Source organism: Nothobranchius furzeri, chromosome 5 (assembly GCF_043380555.1).
Source record: "Nothobranchius furzeri strain GRZ-AD chromosome 5, NfurGRZ-RIMD1, whole genome shotgun sequence".
Lineage (NCBI taxonomy): Eukaryota > Metazoa > Chordata > Actinopteri > Cyprinodontiformes > Nothobranchiidae > Nothobranchius > Nothobranchius furzeri.
This window is the reverse complement of record NC_091745.1, coordinates 43,533,750-43,556,528: the sequence shown is the minus strand read 5'-3', so window position 1 is coordinate 43,556,528 and position 22,779 is coordinate 43,533,750. Positions and strand designations below refer to the sequence as shown.

The following is a 22,779-nucleotide window of genomic DNA, read 5'->3' as shown; positions in this document are numbered from 1 at the left end:
TATGTGTACACGCGCTTGTTTATGTAAGGTTTCTCTATAAAAGCGTCCAATAGAGAGTGTGAGGGACCACAGATCTGCCCCCCAAAGATGTGTAGATGGAGATGGGGGGAGCTCCAAGTCCCAGAGGTCCAGGAGCTGCCCCAGAACACAGGAACCCCAAGGAGACTGAAACCAGAAAGGCCCCTGCCCCCCTCGAGAGGCATAGAGGATCGCCCCGGGGGGCCACAACCAGCAGCCGGCAGAGTCCCGGGAGATATCAGCGGCAAGCCCACAGGCAGGCCCGCAGCCTCCCACCCCCTAGCCGGCCGAGCCCGGGACCCAGCGACCCGGGACCCAGGGGCAACCACCCCCGCCGGCAACCCAGCAGAGCCCAGAGACCCAGACCCCACCAGGCAGCCACCGGGATTGATCAGGCAGACGCCAAAATTCTTAAACCCCCTGACCCGGGAGCCATGAACACTCAGGCAGACCAAGGCACCACACTCCACACCAAGTGTGGCAGGGAGAGGGGAGACAAAGATCTATATCATCAAAAGAAGTCCCTGGAGGAGAAAGGAGTCAAAGGCCCCACCTGACATATACAGTCATACACAAGCACAGTCACACACTCCCTCCCTCATGCTCACACATACACATACAACCAAAGACTTACAAAAATGCACGCCAGACACCCACTCATGCTCCCCATACACACCCTATTCACTCTGGTCCCAGTACTGCTGCAGATTGGGTACAACCATCACCGGTTCCCAGAGTTCAACCCTTTCTGCTGGGGTGCTGATGAGCAGGCTCCCCCGCCAACGCTGAGCACAGCAACCCACCACCCCAGACCCCAGCCAGACGGCCAGATCTCCCTCCTAGAGTCCAGCACCAGGAAGCCAAGCGACATCAGAGAGCATCTTCTAAACTAGGACCCTCCCTATTCCTGTCCCCCACTCTACTGTCCACTTCTTGTTCACTTCCCTTTATGATTCATTATGATGTCTCACTGCCACCTAGGATTGACTGAGTAGTGTTTGTTGTTAGCCTCAAGGGCAACCTGCTGGCTTCATTTTCACTTGTAAGTTGCTTTGGAGAAAAGTGTCTGCTAAATGCTTAAACATAAATTTAAACACAATTAAAATATTACCATTGTGACTATTGTCATTTATTCTGAAATATAAGTAATTTTTTGAGACCTTCTATCCAGGAAATAAGATGCTTGAATTTGATGAAATCCCACCTTCACAGAATTCCACCCATTTCATGAAGTATCCTAGATGCTAAGCAAAGCCTCATGTGCCACGAAGCCCTCCCTGGGCTGAGGCTTTATGGCTCTGGTAGGGTAACCCATGGGAAACAGGTTCTAGGAGAGAGATCAGACAAAATGCAGCCCAAAGATCCCTTATGAAGATTAACACATATACAGGATGCGGGTCACCGGGGTCCCTCTCTGGAGCCAGGCCTGGATTTGGGGCAAGTTGCCTGGTGCACAGCCCGAAGAGGAGACGTTGGGTCCCCCTTTCCATGAGCTCCCCGCTTGTGGTAGGGGCCACATGGGTGGGTTGCAGTGTGAGATGAGTGGTAGCTGAAGGCGGGAACCTTTGCGGTCCAATCCTCATCTACAAAAGTTAGCTCTCGGTATGTGGAACGTTAATTCTCTGGTGAGGAAAGAGGCATAGTTGGTGTGTGAGGTTGATATAATTGGTTTCACCTCAACACGTATCTTTGGCCCCGGAACTAGTTTCCCTGAGGAGGGTTGGACTTTCTACTTCTCCGGAGTTGCTCCCACTGAGAGACGCTGAGCAAGGGTGGGCATATTTCTTACCCCCTATTGTGGTGCCTGTAGATTGAGGTTCACCCTGGTGAATGAGAGGGTTGAGGGGCTGAGGTCACGTAGGTTGTCAAAAAAACTCCTTGGTGGCAAGTGTCCGAGCAACTCTAAATTGCTGTCCTCACTCTCACAGTCCCCCATGTCTCTTCCCACTCATCATTCACCAAACAGCCGCGCCTACCCACCATTGATTTCCGTTCGACCAAGTTCCACCCGGCCGGCGGGAACGTTTCACTGCCAACGTGCTCCAATGACAAAAGTCCGTTTTTCCGAGCCATAGCCTCCAACTCCTCTCTCTCGCACCGATTGTCAGATCCGGCCCCCGGCTGCCTCTCAGACTGCTGAAGGCACAGCCTTTTTATGCAGGTGTTTGCTGATTAGGATAATTCCTCCCAGCTGTGCTCCTCAGCAGCCCGTGAGAGATGAGGAGGAGGGGCAGTGTCAGGCTGCTTCACTATAGCTGAGTGATTCTGGCTGCTTCTCTCCACTGGCCAGACTGGCAACCTTAAAAAGCTCCAAAAACGTAAAATTAGCCAGATATAGTCTGTTCAACCACAAGTTCCCTTCAACAATTCTCCTTTCCGAGTGCATACCCCAGTTCAGGTACTCTGTTGGTTGCTGGAATGATCAGGGCCAGCCTGGTGAAATGGAGTGCATGCTACAAACGTCTGGTAAAATTAACCAGAAATGCTGATAGTGGAAACAGGCCTATAATAAACAATGTGTTTTGTAGGTTTTGACTGGCAGAACATGTTTTTTCTAATAATTGTATATTTGTATTAGCTAATCCTCTTCTGTCTTGTTTTGTCCAGAGATGCCATCATAACCAGCTCCATCAACTCTTTAACCAGTTTCTTCTCTGGCTTTGTGGTCTTCTCTTTCCTTGGATACATGTCCCACAAACACAACGTGGCTCTCGATAAAGTTGCCAGAGATGGTAATAAGCGAAGTTCGCCCTGTCACAACACGTAGCCACGAAGGATTGGTTTTGTTTTTTTTTTTGGTATTTGTCAGTTTAGACAACAATAGATCTCAGAGATGTGTTTGGATGTTTCCAGCTGAGTGACTAATTCAGGCTAATTCCGCTAACATAAACATGGCTGTAATGTAGACGATGAGCTAAAATTCAGTTAGAACCGGGCTGTCCAGACTGTCTAGGACAAAGGCCAAAATCATAAAGTTAAAAGTCCCCATTGGCCCCAAAAGTTAAATTTTTTTAACAGAAATACCATAAAAATATTTCATAGCGTTTGTTAACTAATCAAAAATAGTTTTTCTTTGAATATGAACATAAACATGATAAAACTGTCAATATACTGTACATCAGCATCCTGCAAAAGTGATACAAATATATCATTCTTCAAAGGCTTTTGGGGGTTCACACAAAATCCCTCCAAGGGCTACAAATGACCCTCGGGCCTCACTTTTGATTTCGCTGTTGTAGAGGCTTGGAGGCATTGATAACACATGCTAACAGATTGGACACAATAATCAGCCCCAACACAAGCGGATCTTGTTTTAAACCTTGACATGAATAGCTGAGTTCAGTATATTAAACTTCAAATTAAATCTTTCAGTTTTTGACCAATCTTTAACATTCCTCTGAACTCCTGCTGTGTTTGTAGTGCAGATGGTTACTTTTCATCTTTAAATCTTGTGTTCTTTAGGAGCTGGGTTGGTGTTCGTCATTTACCCAGAAGCTATAGCAACGTTGCCTGGGTCATCAGTTTGGGCTGTCATTTTTTTCATCATGCTGCTGACGCTCGGGATCGACAGCGCTGTGAGTCCCGGCTTCTTTGTTGTTTGTTTTAAAGTGTTTCTGCGAGGTTTTAATTTTACATGTTAAGATGAAAACTCCATGTTTGTTAGCATTTAACTGTGGTCTATTGTTATTTCCGCATGAAAAAAGATAACCAAACTTGTCTTTGGCTGCATTCATGCATTTTTCCTGTTTCAGCAGCAAATTTCAAGTTTTACTTTGAAAATCCTGTAAAGCGTCAGTGAAAACTAGTTTTGTCATCAGGCCCTGCTCCTCTCCCGGAAGATATTCTCTGTTCTGAAACCTGTCTCCCCTGGCCAGCACAGGATATGTGGCGTAGGCGACTGCTGTCATGTGACAGACTTGGTAGTCCAGATGTTGTGCTAGACTGGCATGTGGTTTTGCACAGGTTTGCGTCCTTTTTTACCTACACTTGCTAGTATTGTGTTTTTAACCTTTCATTGGTGAACTGTTTTACAAAGTAAGGGCTACTCTGTTTTTTATTTGATTATTTTCTATGAGGTGAGCTGAATAAATCAACTAAAATGCCTCTTGGAAATGACCAAATCCAAACATGTGGGAGGTTGAAAAGTTCTGACTAGATATAGTCGGACTCATCTCTACACAGAGCTCTGGCTCCAGAACCAGTTTCTTTGAGAGGGCTTGGGCACTACCACTCTGGAGCTGCTCCCACTGAGAGAAGCCAAGCAGGGGTGGGCATACAAGTTTCCCCCGTCTTGGTGCTTGGGGTTTACCTCAGCGAACATTAGGGTAGCCTCCCTCCACCTATGTGTGGGGGGACAGGTCCTGACTGTAGTTTGTGCTCATGCACCAAACTGCAGTTCAGACCAACCATCCAGCTCCTTGGAGGGGATGCTGGAGAGCACGCCTTCTGGTGACTTCCTCGTCCTGCTGGGGGACTTTTAAGTGACAATTTGTAGTTTTTACCATTAATCTCTGGAAATACCCATTGAAATGTTGTTGTAAATGAATTAAAATATGCCTGGATGATTAATAATATTGGCAGTTTCATAACATATAACCATAAAAATCTGGTCTAAAATACATGGAGCAGGTCTAAGTCCCTGGGCAACGCCATATTGGATGCCATGTTGCCTTCTACGGAAGCCCGTGAGGACAAAATGCATTTACTGAAGCGTAACAAATGGTTGCAAAACTTTCATCATTAATAAACATTGCTGTTTTACACATCTACCTTTTCACTCGTTGCCAGTGATGAAAGGGAATCTGACATTCTTGTAATTTAGCTGGCGGTTGTGCTCCCAGGGATTTTTGACCCTAATGGCCATCTGTTGGTAAGGTCTTACTTGAACACAAAAGTAATGCTTGCTTGCAACGATTTAGGTATGTACTGCCGCCTATCGCCAGGGAAACTACACACATGTAGGCAATGACCATGAGATCCTGGAAAGGTGTGGTTGGGAAAAATGTGCCCCCCCCCCCCCCCCCACCCCCCATTATAAATTGGAGCGGTGTTTTGTTATTGGACTTCTGTGCTCATCATAGATTGTCCTTAATGAACACCATGTTCAGGCATGACGTCCTTGGTGGTTCCTCTGTGCTCTTGGCACCAGGATGCCTTAGGCTGCTGTTATTTCATCTGATCTGAGGCTGCATGTCTTGGACACTCAGGAGAAGAGAGGGGTGAAACTGTCAACTGACCAATACCTGGTGTTTCGATGGTAGAAGAGGAAGCCTTGTCAGACCTGGCAGGCCCAAACGTATTGTGAGGGTTTGCAGGGAACGTCTGAAAGGGTCTCCTGTCAGAAGGAGCTTTAATTTCCACCTGACAGAACTTCCAAAACAGTCCAGGCGAGGTGGGCGACACTGAGTCAGAGTGAGTCCCATTCCATACCTCCATTGTTTAGGCGGCTGACTGGAGCTGTGCATGTTGGGAGTGTGGGTTACCAGGGCCTCTGTTATGAGCTGTGTGACCGGTGTCAGTGCTTGGTCTGCATTGCCGGCATTAAGTCTGGCTTGCTTCTGGTGAGAGTTGGACTCTACCAAGGCTGCCCTTTGTCACCGATTCTGTTCATAACCTTTATGGACAGGATTTCTAGTGGCCCACAACGTGTTGAGGGGATCCGTTTTGGTGGCCTGAGGATCAAGTCTCTGCTTTCTACAGATGATGTGATTCTGTTGGCTTAATCAGAACATAATTGTTGGCGTTCGCTGGAGTGGTTGGCTGGCGAGTGTGAAGCAGCTCCACTAGATCTGAGAGCATGGTCTCGAGTCCGAAAAGGGTAAAATGCCTTCTCCAGGTCAGGGATGAAGTCCTGCCCCAAGTGGAGGAGTTTACGTATCTCTGTACGCGTACCTGTACGCTTTTACAATTGGCACCAAAAGGAGTGGCACTCCAATTTCGCTGTACCTTGTACAACGACAATATAGGCTATTCTATTCTATTCTATTCTATTCTATTCTGTTCTATTCTATTCTATTCTATTCTATTCTATTCTATTCTATTCTATTCTATTCCAGAGAAGCCAGTAGATGTGGCTCGGGTATCTGATTAGGATTCCTCCTGGATGTCCAACCGGAAGGGGACCTAAAGGAAGACCCAGGACACGCAAGAGGGACTATGTCTCTCTGCTGGCCAGGGAATGCCTTGGGATTCTCTCAAAAGATCTCGCCCAAGTGGCAGGGGAGAGGGAAGTCTGGGCCTCTCTGCTCAGGCTGTTGCCGACCGCAACACGAGTCTGAATAAGCAGAAGAAAGTAGATGGATGGAAATTCAAATATCTTTAGAGAAACTAAATATTTTGCAGAAAATAATCAATGAAACTAAAATAGAAAAACATGAAATCTGCCTCAGCTGGCTAAATGAATACTGCCCACACCGGAAGTCCAACCCACACCAGCACATGGCAAAACTAAGATGTCACAGATGCCTTAACCACTGGATTACCATAGCCAATACATAAACTGACTCGCTTAAGATACTGTCGTAGGCATGTTTTGTCGGAGCGGGCGTGGGAGGAGTTTCACTGCAACTAAGTGTTTTATTTCTGGGTATAAATTAAGGCAGACAGAAATAACTCGTATTTATGATAAATGACATCTCAGAACTGCCAACATTAATATGTTCTCATGTACTGTGCCTACCTTTGTTCTCAAAGGTTTAAAATAGCATGATTTGGAACCTTTAAGTGATCAAAACAAAACAAAAAAGTGAAAAATTTTCTTATATTTAGTCTTTGAGTTGTAATAAGAATCTAAATTCAATTCAATTCAAAAATACTTTATTAATCCCAGAGGGAAATTGGTTAAACATCTCTTGTTTGATTTTCAGACTTTGTGTCTGTGTGCTTCCTGTTTCAGATGGGTGGGATGGAGTCGGTGATTACGGGTCTAATTGATGAATTCAAATTCCTCCATAAGCATAGAGAGCTGTTCACCCTTTTCATCGTTGTTTCCACATTTCTCATATCCCTCTTCTGTGTCACGAGTGTAAGTGATTTTCATAGTTTTAGAAACTCTTTCATAATACATTTGTTTTTTTAGAACAGTGGATTCCCATCTGGGGGTCCAAGGCCCCCCTTGAAGGGGTCCCCACAATTTTCCCCACAATGTATATAAAGTATAATCAAAATTCTATATTCTTTATGAAGTTTGTTATAAATCACTTTTACATGTGTTCCTAAGGGTAGGAATTGGGGTTTGGGACCCTGACTCATCTTGGACACAGGAAAGGGGGTCCTTGTAAAACAAGTTGGGAACCACTGTTTTCTATCATTGCAATGACACAGAGATAAAATTTAATCAAAGATTTCATGCCGTCCAACTAAAATAAGATGATGCAAAGTGTCAGTCCACCTCATCAAGGGATTTAATTTATATTTTGGTAGTTTTTAGTTTAATTTTGCTGATGAAACACCAGTAATAGATTTTTTCTTCCACTCTCAGGGAGGAATGTATGTTTTCACGCTGTTGGACCACTTTGCAGCAGGAACATCGATTCTCTTTGGAGTGCTTATTGAAGCCATCGGCATCGCGTGGTTCTACGGTGAGAAAGGAAAGAGCTGTGAAAAACACTTGATTCGTTTTTTTCCCAGACCAGCAAGGCTGATGCTTTATTAAGAGGTCTGATGAGACATCTGTTGTTTTTGGGTGCTCTGTGCCACAACAGGGTATGTCTCTATTAGAGACAAAAAAAATAAATAAATCTTGCAGCTAGGCTGTGTTTCTACTAATAATGTTGGCCACTTCAGGGCCTGTGCATGGACTGATAGCACACGGTTGATGTTTGGGACCAAGAAACTTCCATTTGTAATATGCAGGAACAGACCTGGCCAGCCATCCTTTATATGTGAATATATTGTCTGACCATGACTCATAGAGAGATCTCAGTGGTGGGGTGGAATCTACGGTTGTTCTTCAAACCGTCTCTGCGCGCTATTGGACAACAAACAACGTGATGTACTCACAGATACGGATGACAGTCAATGGGGCAGTCTGCTATACACCATAGATGAAAATGCAAATATGCATTTTTTTTTCTAAATTAAGGAGTTAATTACCTCTGTCTGCTTTTGACTCAAAGAAAAACCCAAGTCTAAAACGTCCAAAACCGTTTCAAACCAGCTGTCAGCGTCTTTGTTTTTTCTCAGTCACAGTAACATCCCACCTACCAGTCAGCTGGGATCGGTTAGAATTGGGTGAATGGTATAGCTATTGGTCGAAGTTGGTGGAGGAGTTTAAGTGCCTGCCCCGTAATCGAAAAGTTTGCGGGTTTGAGCCCCACTTAGTGTGTTGCAGTCGCCCTGCTGCATGCAGACAATTTTGCTACCATGCTATGGCCTGGCAGGTGGCCAAGCAAGGGCCCACCAGGCTCATAAATCACTGGGGGAAACCCCGGTTGAAGTGGTGGCAGCTGGCTGTTTCTCTTTGATATTATTGAGAACCTCTCACACCAGCGATGTTCTGATGATGAATGCAGAACCCAAGGAAGTGCGGCAAGACAGACAACCGCATGGTCCAATCATTGCTTTCAGCCCGAGTTGTGTTATTGGCTGAGGATTTTAGACAAATGCAACAAAACCACTACATTATTATTTTTTCATCTATTTAATCTCACAATATATTTATAGCTATGCTATGTTAGATTTTTTATTATGAAAAATTACTTTCAGCTCATTTGTTTTCTAAATTTGCTATCGTAGCTTTAATCAATGCCTCACGCGTTTGCACGATTTCTTTATGATGTTGACACAGTAGAAAAATATTCCAGATGTCTGTTGGAACATTTTTAATGTGGACTAAGCTCAACTGTGGAGAGGTGAAGAGAGGACTACATTCTGACAAAGCCCCAAGCAGAAGGGGCCAGCGTGTTGCCCCATTGGTAGGTCCTGGCCTTGGCAAGTCAGATAAATCAAGCCTGAGGCTTTTGTGAGTTTTGGTTGGTCCTTTTTACCCCCCATCTTTATAACAGCTGACAGGAATCCTCGACCCCTGACTGCTGTGTGCTTTAGAACATTTAGTTTTACTGGAAACCTGCTTGTCAGTCTGAATACATGTCTTTGCCTTGAGAAATGCCTTCTGGACAAAAAGTTCAACAGCAGCATGAGTGATGAAAATCTTGTCTGAAGAATGAAACACAGCAAGAACAGCATTATATCAGGAACGTAGCTTTTTTTTATTCATTTATTTTTTTCCATTCAGTGCTAAATCAGTTAGAATTTTGTTGCAACCAGGACCTCCATTTCACCTTTGACTCCTGTTTCTAGTCAAGCCTTCACAAAGATACAGGTGTTGCTTTGTGTTTTAGGAGTGGATCGATTTAGTGATGACATTAAAGAGATGATTGGTCAGAGACCAGGCAGGTACTGGAGGCTGTGCTGGAAGTTTGTCAGCCCCTGCTTCCTCCTGGTGAGTCCCACACACCCTGATCATAGATAGGCAATGCAAAACAGAAAATAATGCATATGTTTTTTTGTTTTTCAAAAATAAATGCCTTGCATAGTTGAAAGCCAAGTGGGCAATCAAATTTAGTGGAAATAAGTAGGTTTTCTTCTAATATTTATTTTACCAATGCAAAAGGTCAGCAAGCTGCAGCTCCAGGGTCACAGATGCTTCTTTGGACCTTCCATATATAGCTTTCAATAACTTAATACACTCATGCATCATTAAAAAAAAACAGATGTCACAAAAATATCAAGTTTAAGTAGCTTTTCTGTTTTTATGGAATTTTTGCATCGAATTTCCACAACAGAATGACACTAAAAGTACCAGAAATATTGTTCACACCCATTTATTACATTTTGTTACACAATTTTCAGCAAATATCAACATCTAATAGAAAAGAAATCCATATTATTTTACAAAAGTTAATTTTTTTACAACATGTGTTTTGTTATGACAACAAATCTCTTATAGTGGATTTTTACCAAAGAGGGAAAAAAAGATTTTGGACTTTAAGCCCAGAAAAAGTCTGATTTCTGATCTGTTTTTTTAATGAAAAAAAAGAGGACACAATTTTTCAGTGGCTTTTATGTAGATATTTGTCTAAACGTATACTTTGTTTAATTTTAGAAGGTCCTATAACAGTTGTGTTTCTAAATAAGTTTTATTTGAATGGACTGAGGGTAACAACGGCTCTTTGGAGGTTAAAGGCTGCAGACCCCTGCAATAGATGAAGGAATCTGCTTTTCAACCTGCTCTCTAGAGAGGGATATGACTCAATAAATGCATTTTTTCACAGTTTATGGTTGTGGTGAGCTTTGCCACATTCAACCCTCCAAACTACGGCTCCTATATGTTTCCTCCATGGGCCAACATGCTGGGGTGGTGTCTGGCCATGTCCTCCATGGCCATGGTGCCGCTCTATGCCATCTACAAACTCTGCACATTGCCTGGGAGATTTTGCAACGTGAGTCAAAACTATGTCCATTTATCGATATAAATGTCATCGATTTTGGGAGATTCACTGTTTGAGTCTTCTTTAACAGCGGCTGGCCTATGCCATCACCCCTGAGACAGAGCATCATCTGATTGAGAACGGGGAGGTTCGGCAGTTCACCGTAAGTGTCTCCTTGATCTTTTTTGTACTTTTACGTAAACATCACTGCATTTCAAGTATGTTTCATAGATTTATGTTCGTTGTATTAATCTCCTTTACATAATTTCAAGTGTTTGATCTCATTTTTTAATGTTGTTTTTCTGTAAAAATTACTTGGTTTAGTACAATATTTGTTTTTCACTGGATTGACAAGCTAACAGCTAGCTGGGTTCAAGACCAAAATGGTTTGTGTCTCTCGTAAAGGTTAAATATGGAACAATTTAGTAAAAAAAGCTATATTTAAAAAATAACACCTCTACGGGATGTTTAGAGCTGTGCAGAATGAAGGTGCAGTTTTTCCTTTAAAAGCTATATTTTAAAGGTGCATTGTGTAGAAATAAAGTAAAAATGACATCCTGTGGTAAAATGTGGTTACTGCAACCACTTTAAAAAACTCTGGAAATTTTTGCCGGCCGTCGTCAAATTACAATACACTCACTAATGGTAAACAGTAGTTATGTCCCTCATTAATTTATTTTGAAAGGAGAAAAACTGTTAATCCAGCAGCCAGCTGGATATGAAACATTTTTCTTTTTTTTTTCTTTCTTCCAAAATGACTGAGACATCAGACTCTTTGTGATTTTCTCACTGTAAAGTTTTCACTATATTCTTACATACTGCACCTTATTTAACCCTCCCAGTGTCTTCATGGGTGACCCCACAAGAAAAGTTGACCATTGAGCAGGGTTGATGGTTTATCCCTTGGGCCCATGTGGCAGGGGTGAGGAGTGAGCACCACCCAAACCCCACAATGCGGGTCTGAAATTGAGGCCAACGCGGAAGTTAAATAAATTGCAGTTCCAGCCTCATCCACTGGTGTCAGAAGCGAGCAAATCCTCATTGACTCCCATGTTAAAAATACCAATTTCACAGCAGAAATAAACATGTTTACAGCCTGGTTCCAAAACATGTTTTTTGTTTAAATGATCTAATTTACACTCATGACAACTCTGACGGGTGAATTTTTTTGACACTCTTCTGTTTAAGTGTATTAAAAGCCTAAAATTCTGTGTAATTAATGAGCATCAGATCCACGTGACCACAGAACACCGTGGAAAGGCCTCAGTCTGAGCCTCTGTCTCGCCTGAAAACTGTTCCGTGATTTTTAGTCTCTGAACTTAGACCAGTAATTGTAGCGTTTGTGTATTATTTTTTGGATATTATTTGTGCAATTGTTGGACAAAATGACTTGCTGTGGTATTAATTGCACTAAAAGAGCGTCCAAGGACTCTCCACTTCATTTTTTTCCGGTAAGTAAAATTATATTTATGTATTTTAGGTCACTGCTGCTTTTGCACTAGCTGAGCTTATCAAAGTAGCTAGCTAACTACCATTTTAACATTTACTGTTTCACCATGAAATTTAGATGTAATACGGTAAAATAATTAATAGGGTATATGTCGATGGGTGTAAACCCCAGTGCATTTAACATAAAAATGGGTTGAAATTTGACATGTTGGTGGAGCTCTCGGAGGGAGACTTCTGTGTTCCATTCTTCCACCCGGTTCTCCCCAGCGGTCAGCCCGGCGCATCTCTGACCGCTTCAGCGCCTGTCTGCTGCGCGGGCTGACCGCTTGTTTAATAAAATGGAAATTAGTTAATAAAATTGATTATTAAAAGGTTCATATCCTCTCCAATAAGGCGACAGACTCAAGTGTTTGGTTTTATATTGTTTTTTTATAAAGTATGCATTTTGTATTACTCTTTATCCTAATTTTAGACCTTTTACTACAGGCCATGATAAGCTATTAAGTATTTTAAACCCATATGCTTAAGTAGTTCTTTGTATGAAGTTTTCCTCTAGGTGATCCAGAGAGGCTTGACCTTTGGGTAAGCAACCAAAGAAGAAAGTGCTGGACTCCCAATTCACTCTCCCGCTTGTGCAGTGAACACTTTGAGAGTCATCACTTCACCACGGACTCCAGGGTACAAACACATTACTTCATATTTTGGTTAAGATTGAAAAAATTGAAGCATTAGCTGTATAATATACAGATGTTACATTGCTGTGTAACTAGAAAAACATTTTCCCCCTCCCTTGAACTGTTTGTGACTGGGGCTGTTTAGATGGGGAAACAATCACGCTATTAATTTACATCTAATTCTATGGTTGATTACTCTGATAACCAAATTAATTTTTTGTCAGTCTTTAATGTGTAACTTTATGTATTGGGATGAATGAAAAATATTCATTTTAAACTAAAATGTTAGGCATTTAAGGAGAAATAACAAAATAATAAACATTCTACTGGTGTCAAATAAATCAAACTGTAATTAAAATATATATTTTCAAAGTCTGGATGAAATCTAACAACATATGCTTTATAAATAACAAACACTCTCCACATGGCTTTTACACACACACACACACATGCATGCACGCAAGCACGCGCACACACACACACACACACACACACACACAGTGCTCTGGTGTACCAGTGGGTTTTTGAGATACAGAAATTGACCTTGTCTGACGTGTGTGTATATGTGAATCTCTTTATTTATTTATTTATTTATTTTTATTTTAGGGAGACTTTGCCTGAAGGACACAGCTGTACCTACAATCTTCTCTTCCTTTAAGGTCAAAAAACATCTTCCATCTTCTCCAATTTCCCTCTGGGCTTAATAAAGTATGATTGATTGATTGATTGATTGATTGAAGTAGGAATGACAAGGTAAGTGACAACCCCATTTGTTTTGTAAATAGTTTTGAGAAGGTTGCAGATGTAGATGCAGGGGAAGACAGTACCATAAAAGTTGCTGTTGATCTGAGCAATATAATGATGTGTGAAGACTCAGCTTTAGAGGTCTTTGTTACTCAAAATGTACCACATGATGACATTCCTCTGCAAGCAGTTGAGTGTGATACTGCTCATTTTGGTCACAGTGTTCAACACCAGAATGAATCAGACTCTTGTCAGTTTAACACTGAGCCATTACAGCCAAAAAGCATCCTGAGTGACCATTGCTATCAAATCACAGTCTCCCAAAATGATTAAAAGGAGAGATCTGTCAGCAAATGAAAAGGTACGTGTAGTTCAGCAGTTTCTAGGAGGCTGAGCGGGTTGTCCAGTAATTGGAAGGTTGCAGGTTCGATCCCGGCTCTGGACAGAGAATTCTGCTGTTGTGTCCTTGGGCAAGACACTTAACCCACCTTGCCTGCTGGTGGTGGTCGGAGGACCCAGTGGCGCCTGTGCTCGGCAGCCTCGTCTCTGTCAGTGCGCCCCAGGGCAGCTGTGGCTACATTGTAGCTCATCACCATCAGTGTGTGAATGGATGAATGAATGATACACTGTAGTGTAAAGTGCTTTGGAGTCCTTACTCTGAGAGGTACCATACAAGTGCGGGTCATTTATCATTTATCTATTCAGAACAAGCTTAGATTGCAATCCCAGAAGACAAGGAGATTGAAGGCAATAATTTCTTCTTTGAAAAGTGTCACCAAAATTCTTCAGAAGAAACTTCTAATACCAACTGAATGTGCCTCTCTTCTTGATGGTTTGGATGGTGTTCCAAAAGAATGGTTTCTGTCACGATCCAAACTCAGAAGACCCGTAATGACGCCAAACACAGTACAAAGAGATTTTTAAAAAGTTTTTATTTGCAGCAGAGTTACCAGGAGGGCGAGACTGGAGACGGAGTCAAGGACAGGCGAAGGTCGAACTGGCAGGCAGCATGCAAGGCAGGGGTCAGGAGAAAAACAAGGTCCGGAGGCAGAAAACAGGCAGGGAGAATGGCTGGAAGATTTACTAGCAATAACGTTCAATAATCTAGCAGTGAATGACTGGATGGCTGGTTCTTTTGTAGCAGGTAGAAACAGGTGTGAGTAATGAGCTGAGGAGTCAGGAGCTGGTGAAGAGGATGAAGGCTGATTGCAGGAACAGGTGAGATGAATGAAGTTGATTGTGATGCTGACTGAGGTTGCTAGGGAAAACAGGGCTTGGCTGGAGCTTGGTGAGGGGACCAGGTGAGCTGAATGAAGAGTAAATGAGGAGGCAGAGGAGGGTGAAGGATGGGAGTCATGACAGTTTCAGAAAATAAATCAGAAGAAAAGATCATCTTTTTCTGAAAACTTGAAGCAATTTGCAACTACACTGCATTTTTACTCTCTGAAGGCTTATGACTGTGCTAGAGAACTCAACTGTCCACCTTTGGCTAAATGGCAACATTTTTTCAGTCTGGCTAAAAGTCGGTTTAGTCTGTCTCATAATCATGACAGTTATGTCATACTGAACAACAGTTGTATTTGTTTCTAATTTGAATGATTCTGTTTCAGGTGGAATTGCTGTGTGACTCCTGTGTCCTGTGGCCCATGACCTGTGTCAGCCCGGTTCTGGATGTGGCCTTGCTGAGTTATCTGTAGCAAGGAGCTCGGCTGTCTGGGAGGTGGTCTGAGTTGGTTCTGTGCTCTGTGGTGGCTGCTGGTTTCCTGGTGCTTGGGGCAGTTCCAGAGTGCACCTGATCCTTGGAGGTCTCACACTTCACATCCCAGCTCACGCACGAACACATGCTTGTTGATGTTTGTTGTTCATGGTTTACATGTTTATAGTTGTTCATCCCACGTTTTCTTGATGATTCTTAGAAATGTTTCGTCACAGGTGCAGCAGCTGGTTGCTGTTTTTTTATGTTGGATTCCTAGTTGTTTTTATATTTCTCCCTTATTTACTTGTTTTGTCCTCTATCAACCCTCTTTATTCCAGATTGGTTCAGCATTTACATGCTAATGTGGTGATGCATAACCCAAACCAATATTACAATAACATAAACTCGTACACAAAGGGCTCCTCTTGATAGAGCAAATCTGTTCAGCACATTCTGACAGACAGACCACCATTCGTCTGTCATGATGATGTACAGGACATTTTTAGAGTTTTTCTTGTTAAAGATAAATAGCATTACATTTAAAGAGTAATACTTTCATATTATCCTTTTCCCACACTTTCTGTATACCTGTATTTTGTTGTTTTTCAATAAAGAATGACAAATTATTTAAGTTTATGGGTTTTTTAGCACACAAATATCTATCTGTAAAAAAATCTACAAAGCTAATATTTACATAACAAGCATGATTGGGTTTTGCAATGTGGCAGCCTCTAAGGTTTATTTTAGTAAGATTTTTAAACCAAGTAAAGTTAGTAAAGAACACATTTCTATTGGCTGCTAAGAAACTGTTGGACTGTTGTAGAAACAACTTGGCATAAATGATTCATCCCTCATTTTTTGTCTTAACCAAAGAAATTCCAGTAATTGAGCAAAAACATTACTTTTTTTACATTAGATTTTATAAAACAACGGGACACAAAGTGTCGGTACACTTAAAAAAATACGTAAAATAATAAAATGGGCCCAGAGAGCTGCAGAGTGAGTGGAACACTGGGTTGTGAAGGAAGAACAGAGTTGTTAACAGTGTTATGGCTATAGATGAATGATATCAACAACACATTAGCTATAACAGTCAGGGAAATGTTTATCCTGTTTGCCTGAAAATAAATCTGTCCTAAAGGCAAAATTCTAAAGCAGCGACACTCCCACCTGGAAGTCTTTCACGGCTTTTGGAGCTGGCCATTAAGACAATTGGTAATATTAGTTAAAAAAATATAACATTTCTCCTATTTGTGAAAGGAACTTTGTCTGACAAAAATGTCCCTGGACTGTCGTGTCTGATGTGAGGATGCACAACAACGCCGCCATTTAAGCTAGAAATAAAAGTAGCCATAACACTGTTGACAAACCTCCTGGCCTTCTCAAATTTAGCTGGTTTTACACCTGCCCTCCAGCTACGCCTTTGGGTGATGGATGACATGGTGATCATCATATGAGGGTGTAGAAGGTGAAGCCGGTGCAGGTCCTCCTTCATCATGCTGACCAGCTTCACAACTCTGACCACCCCCATGTCATTGCCGCCACAGTGGATGAGAAGGACATCAAGAGCTGCTCTTCCTCGCAGGGAGTGGAAAAAGAAGAGGAGAAGGTCTTTCCACCTCAGTCCGCCCCAACCGAACCAGGAGACACGGACGTCAGGGAGGCCAAGGTTGTCTCCGAGGGTCTCTGCAGCTCTCTGGACACCACGCCTCACGTAGCTGTCTCCAATGATCCAAATGGCTATGGAGAAAAAAATAGCAGGTTTGGCCGAGCTGTTTAAAGTACAAAGCCATACATGAAGTGGTCAAGACAGATACTTGGAACTTACACTTGCTGCTTTGTGTAGCCGACGTTTAAGACACACAGGCTGCCATGGTGACCTTTTAGCAGATCTAAGAAAAAAATGTACCGTATTTTCACGACTATAAGGCGCACCTAAAAGTCTTAAATTTTCTCCAAAATGTACGCCGCGTCCTATGGTGCGGTGCGCCTATTATGTTGTTGTGAGGACGCGAACGTAGTAGAAGACAAGGAGCGTGGCGTGAACGTGTGGACCAAACTCATATTTGCTCCCGCTGCCTTTTTTAATAAAACACAATTCAAATCACACTATTTTCTTAGGCCTATTAATAACACACATATGATTTTGTTCATGTGGAAAATGTATGTGGTTAAATCTACCAACTAAACACATTCTGAACTTCAACACAGCGCATCAGCGCATAAGGGGATGTGAATCTCCCGTTGTTTTGTTTGGCTGTGTCAGGTTGGAGGAAATTAGGGTTATTTAAGCATTTCAGCGTTAAAAAAGTGGTAGATATGATTCACAAGGTGCTGCTAGAGTTATGTGAAATCTTACTTCTGATTTTACTATTTAAAACATAATAATAATCAGCTTCTCCCTGTTTGCTTGGAGATGTATGGAGCTCTCGGATGCGACCTGACTGCTCACACTGTACGTCTGGTAGCAACACGTCGGACCTAAAAATATGCTAAAAATAGCAGTTTTTACACAACACGTCAGACTTTTTTGTCTTGCCTGTTGTCCTTCGGGAGTGCTGCAGGATGACACACAGGGATTTATGGGGGTTGGATGAGGAAAACGAAATAAAGAAAGTAAATCTGTTTTGTGATCAGTTTAATTTGACATGAACACGACAAAAACGCTTTTTTGACAATCTTTGTGAGTAAAAAAATGTGTCGAAATTAAAACGAATAACATGGGTTATTAGAGAAATAGTGTGCAAGCGGTGTTGATGCATGATTGCGCATGCGCCGTGAGCAGTTCTGGTACTTTTTGGGTCGCAGCAAACCGCTTCAACTGTGCGATCGTGAGCTCGCACGGACTTTTGGCGTGTTTGATAATTTGCTTGTCCCCCGTGAGGGTATCGCACTGTTGAAGCGGCGCTGCGAGCAGCTGCGACCAAAAAAGTACCAGAACCGCTCACGGTGCATGCGCAATCATGCATCAACACTGCTCGCCTGCTATTTCCCTGTTCGTTTTTATTTCTACACGTTTTTTACTCACACAGATTGTCAAGAAAGCGTGTTTGTCGTGTTCATGTCAAATAAAACTGATCACTAAACACAGATTTACTTTCTTTATTTTGTTTTCCTCCCGTTGTACGCCCGGCTTTTGTAGGAGGGAGACCCGCGATTATCGCTTTGTCGCGCATGTCTCATTGAAAATGAATGGAGGAGAGGAGAAGTTGCCTCCTGTGCCCATTAGAAGAGCATGAGCCGTCAGCGCACGCAATCAGGAAGTGCACGTGCGCTCTAAACCAGGTCTGAACCAGGACTAGACCAGTAAAGTGAAGCATGCTTTTGGCTGTTTATAATTTTCACAATGTCTGGTTTGCACAGATATGTTCCGAGTCCCAAGCCCGCACAGATGTTTTACCGGTACGTTTTACCGTGCCCACGCCCTATTATCCGGTGCGCCTTTTGAATGTGTTAAATACCAACAAGACACCCGTAACTGAAGCTGCGCCCTATGGTCGTGAAAATACGTAATAAAATGAAGCTTAAAAACTCCCAAACCTCATTTCATGATTGCTAATCAGCTATGGCTGATTTATTGTTTGGATCACAGTGAGTTACACTAATTCTAATATATTTGTATTTCTATTATACATACATACTTTTTCATTGTTATTTTCACATGACTTATATCAGGCTCTCTTGTTCTGATTCTTATGATAATTCCGTTTCTTCCAGTAAGTTATCTTGCACTTTCTTCATCTGTATAATGTCTCTTTACTTTTGGTGAACTGTACTGAGTCCAGAATAAAAGGTACTTGGCTGTACAAGATACAAACAAGTATTACGTTTTAGAAATATATGAAATGTATTTAGCCTGCTAATTTATCTCAAAAACTAATAACTACCATATTTTCCGGACTATAAGTCACACTATTTTTCATAATCTGGTCGGTCCTGCAACTTTTATTCCAGAGCGATTTATACCAAATTATGTAGGCCAGGGATTTCCAAAGTGTGGGTGCGCGAGCTGCCGCTAGGGGGTGCGCGACATGAAAAGTGGCTGCGGAGCTCAGAGAAGTCTGTCATATGTCACCATTAGCGTAGAAACTCAATTGTGGGTGGGCCAAAGAAAAATTAAGTGGGCACAATAAATGTAATTGAAAACAAGTATATTTTTGCGCGCGTGTCCTCCACATGTGCCCTAGCTTCATAATAACAATGCGCCGAGCTTCAGCACTCTGGCCTGCGCACGCCGATATGTTCCGTCGCACGCGTGCGTGTCCTCCACATGTGCCCTAACTTCATAATAATAATAATGCGCCGAGCTTCAGCACTCTGGCCTGCGCACGCCGATATGTTCCGCATTTGATCATTTTTAACGGTGTTGGAGGAATCTGAAGGTGGTCATTCTGGCAGATTGTTATTAACACCTGTCTCATGCAGGTGTTCTGACATTATAAACCTCACACACAGGACATTGTGGATGTAATAAAATAACAAGAAATGATTCCCATTCAGGCTATTGACAGCGCGCTGAAGATCTGAAGTTCAGAGTGCGTCTGTCAGAGATCAGACGCGTTCCGGCTGAACCACGGCTCACGGGTGCACAAGTGCGCACATCTGGGCTGGGCAGAAGTCATTTTACAACATTGGTTTAAAAAGCGCGAGACGCGGTGACTTGAGCGTCTGTGCCGCACGCACACACACACACACACACACACACACACACAGATTCAATAAGCGCACACGCTGCTTTAACTCCGGCGCGCCGTCAGACTGAAGGCAGAAATGAACGCTGCCTCCACCGTGAGGAAAACTTTTAAGAGGTTATTTTTCATTCAAGGTCAAATTAAGATATTAGCTTCTGGGATGAGTCGGGTCCGCTCCAGCCAGTGACTCCTCATGAACCTGACCACATCTCATGTTACTGCAGCATGTGTTATTCCAGTCCGCATGACAGCGGATCACAGATTCAGCCACTCCATAAAACAGCAATAAGTCGGTCTGAGGTAAAAGTGAACATCATGGCTGCATCTTTTCCCCTATAGACATTTGATTACGCACAAGTAGGTGATCAGTTCAGGTTTATGCAGAGCAGAAGGAAGGAGAGCGCTCTGGCCGCACAGGTTAAACGTTCCTACTTTAAGAAAACCGTTAAATTGCATTGTTTATGTGCTACCTGGGCACTCTAAATATTTATTTAAAATGAAATCAAAGGAAATTGTAATGGTATCGAATTACTATTTAAAAAATGAAAGTGATAGGGATTTTTTTTAACCCTGTCTGTTTAGCTTGACATCTGATATATATATATATATATATATATATATATATATATATATATATATATATATATATATAGTGCCATGCCCCGATGTGGGGGCTGGGGGGGGGGGGGGGGGGGGGGGATGGCGTCGACATGGTCGGGACATAGAAGGGGGTGCGCGGCTAAATAAGTTTGGGAACCACTGATGTAGGCTATACCGCGCTGCTGCAGGCCGGTGTCGGGACAGGATCTGCTCGGGGTCTTTCGACTGACGATGATGTCAAAGTAGTTGATTGGCTGAACATGAAGCTTATGGAAGTTACGTTATCACATTATGATTTTGATTGGTCAGAACAAATTTGCGGTCGTAGTCTTAGCGGCTGTAGTCCTGTAGTCCAAAAATCAACACTTTTTGGAGAAAATATGTTTGAATTTCTAAAGGAAATGTAAAATATAAGCAAATGATAAACGTTGACCCTCAAAAGCTCTTGATGTTGATGTAATGGGGCTAAATAAAATATAAGAACTTTATTGAAAGACTCCAAGTAATATTTTGAGTCAAAGAATGTATTTAGGTAACAACTAAGGAAATATACAGACAAACTCCACATTAACACAAACAGATGTGGATTCACATAAAAGAACTGTTGTCTTTTTTGTCAGTCCGATGTTGGTTTTATGCAGTTTCACATTCTTTACAAAACAAAGATAATATGGTGTTTTATTAACAAATTACAATTATAAAGAAAACATTTAGGTGTTAACAAACAAGAATTTATTGACAAAACTGCTGATGTCTTTCCAAAATGTATGTGTGAAAGCCGAGTAGATTTGCAGTAATGTGATGTCATCAGCGGGTGCTGGACCCCGAGCCGATCCTGTACCGACACGGCTCCGGACCAGGAATGAGCTCCCCTGTCCCCGCTGGAAATAAAAAATACACAGCCATCACCTGCTGGGGCCCGTGGCACACCGTTATGCACCTGACCCAGCTCAGGAGTAAGCTCCCCTGACCCGCAGGGAACTAAAAACACACAGCCACCACCTGCTGGAGACTGGTGCACCCTACTGTGGGCCTGATCCGACCCAGGTTCCAGCCCCCCCACCACGCAGGGAACTAAAAACACTCAGCCATCACCTGCTGGAGACTGTGGCATGCAGCTGTGGGCTGAATCCGATCCAGGTTTCAGCTCCTCTGCCCCACCATCACCTGCTGCAGCCTGTGGCGCACTGCTGCGGGCCGGCTCCGACCCAGGAATGAGCTCCCCGTCATGCTGGGAAGGTTTCAAACACTGCCATCCTCTGCTGGAGACCGTGGCGCACTGCTGTGCCCGAGTTGTTTATTCTGTTATTGTTACCGGTACCTGTCTTGCAATGTGAAATACTTGGTCTCAGATTTTGTAAGAAAAATAATAAAATTTCCCCCCAAAATGCGACTTATAGTCCAGTGCGACTTATATATGTTTTTTTTTCTCTTCAATATACATTCTATGGCTGATGCGACTTATACTCCGGAGCGACTTATAGTCCGGAAAATACGGTACGTTAAAAATATTGAAAACTTGCTCAAAGCAAAATATATTTTCATTAAGGAAATAACTTACAAACGTACCGATTTAATACTTTTTTATTCATAGAAAGATAGTTTTCATGAAAAAGCGCTGCAAACCTCCACACAAACTCCGTGTGAGCTTCAGGCCGCTGGTGTTCTACAGAGTTAGCTCCGGTTGTAGCTAGGTAGCTACCTCCATTAGCTTAGCTCCCACCTCCGCGTTAGCTTCAGGTTAGCTTGTAGCCAGTTCGACCGGGTGTCGTCATTTGATCCCAGCCTTACAGCCCCACCCTCAGCTCCACCTCTCTTCCCTTTTGTGGAATTGTCTGGGCTTGACGGAACCTGTGACACGGTCAAAATTGCGGTGGTGGCCACCTCCCATTTTTCCTCAAAAACGTGTTACTGGAGCCTATGGAAACCCATTGTCCATATGTATGTATGTATGTATATATATATATATATATATATATATATATATATATATATATATATATATATATATATATATATATATATATATATATATATATATATATATGTCGATGGCACCACCTCACCCCTGCCATGTTGACCTCAAGGGATAAACCATCAATCCTGCTCAATGATAAAATTTCCTGGCGGGGTCACCCATGAAGACAGTGTGAGGGTTAAAAAATATTAGTTTTGATGGCACGACACTGGGTTTATGTTTACATCTACCAGCCAGTAGAGGGCGCCATTGTGAGTTGCCAAACAGCGAGGCTGGCACTGTGGAAAATACCTTCGATGTTGTTGTCCTTCTCGAAAGAGGAGCAACCATTAAAAGATCTAAAACCAGAAGGAGTTTAGGTGAAGCTTACAACAGATGAAACCAAATAAAGCATTCCACGCATCGGCAGCAAACCTGGTATCCTGATGACTATGAACCTTGTTCAGTTGTTGCACCTACAACCTCCAAACACCAGACATGGTGTTCATGTTCCATTTTC

General features: G+C 42.6%; 1 protein-coding gene across 1 annotated transcript in view; it reads left to right on the top strand.

Annotated features, from left to right (window-relative positions):
- Positions 1–22,779, top strand: part of slc6a3 (solute carrier family 6 member 3) — a 48,439-nt gene that overhangs the window by 24,363 nt on the left and 1,297 nt on the right. Inside the window, exons 9-15 of the mRNA XM_015949116.3 lie at positions 2,626–2,750; positions 3,481–3,593; positions 6,914–7,042; positions 7,499–7,598; positions 9,360–9,460; positions 10,293–10,460; positions 10,540–10,611. Of these exons, the coding sequence (XP_015804602.1) occupies positions 2,626–2,750; positions 3,481–3,593; positions 6,914–7,042; positions 7,499–7,598; positions 9,360–9,460; positions 10,293–10,460; positions 10,540–10,611 (808 nt within the window). The remainder of the gene's footprint in view (positions 1–2,625; positions 2,751–3,480; positions 3,594–6,913; positions 7,043–7,498; positions 7,599–9,359; positions 9,461–10,292; positions 10,461–10,539; positions 10,612–22,779) is intronic.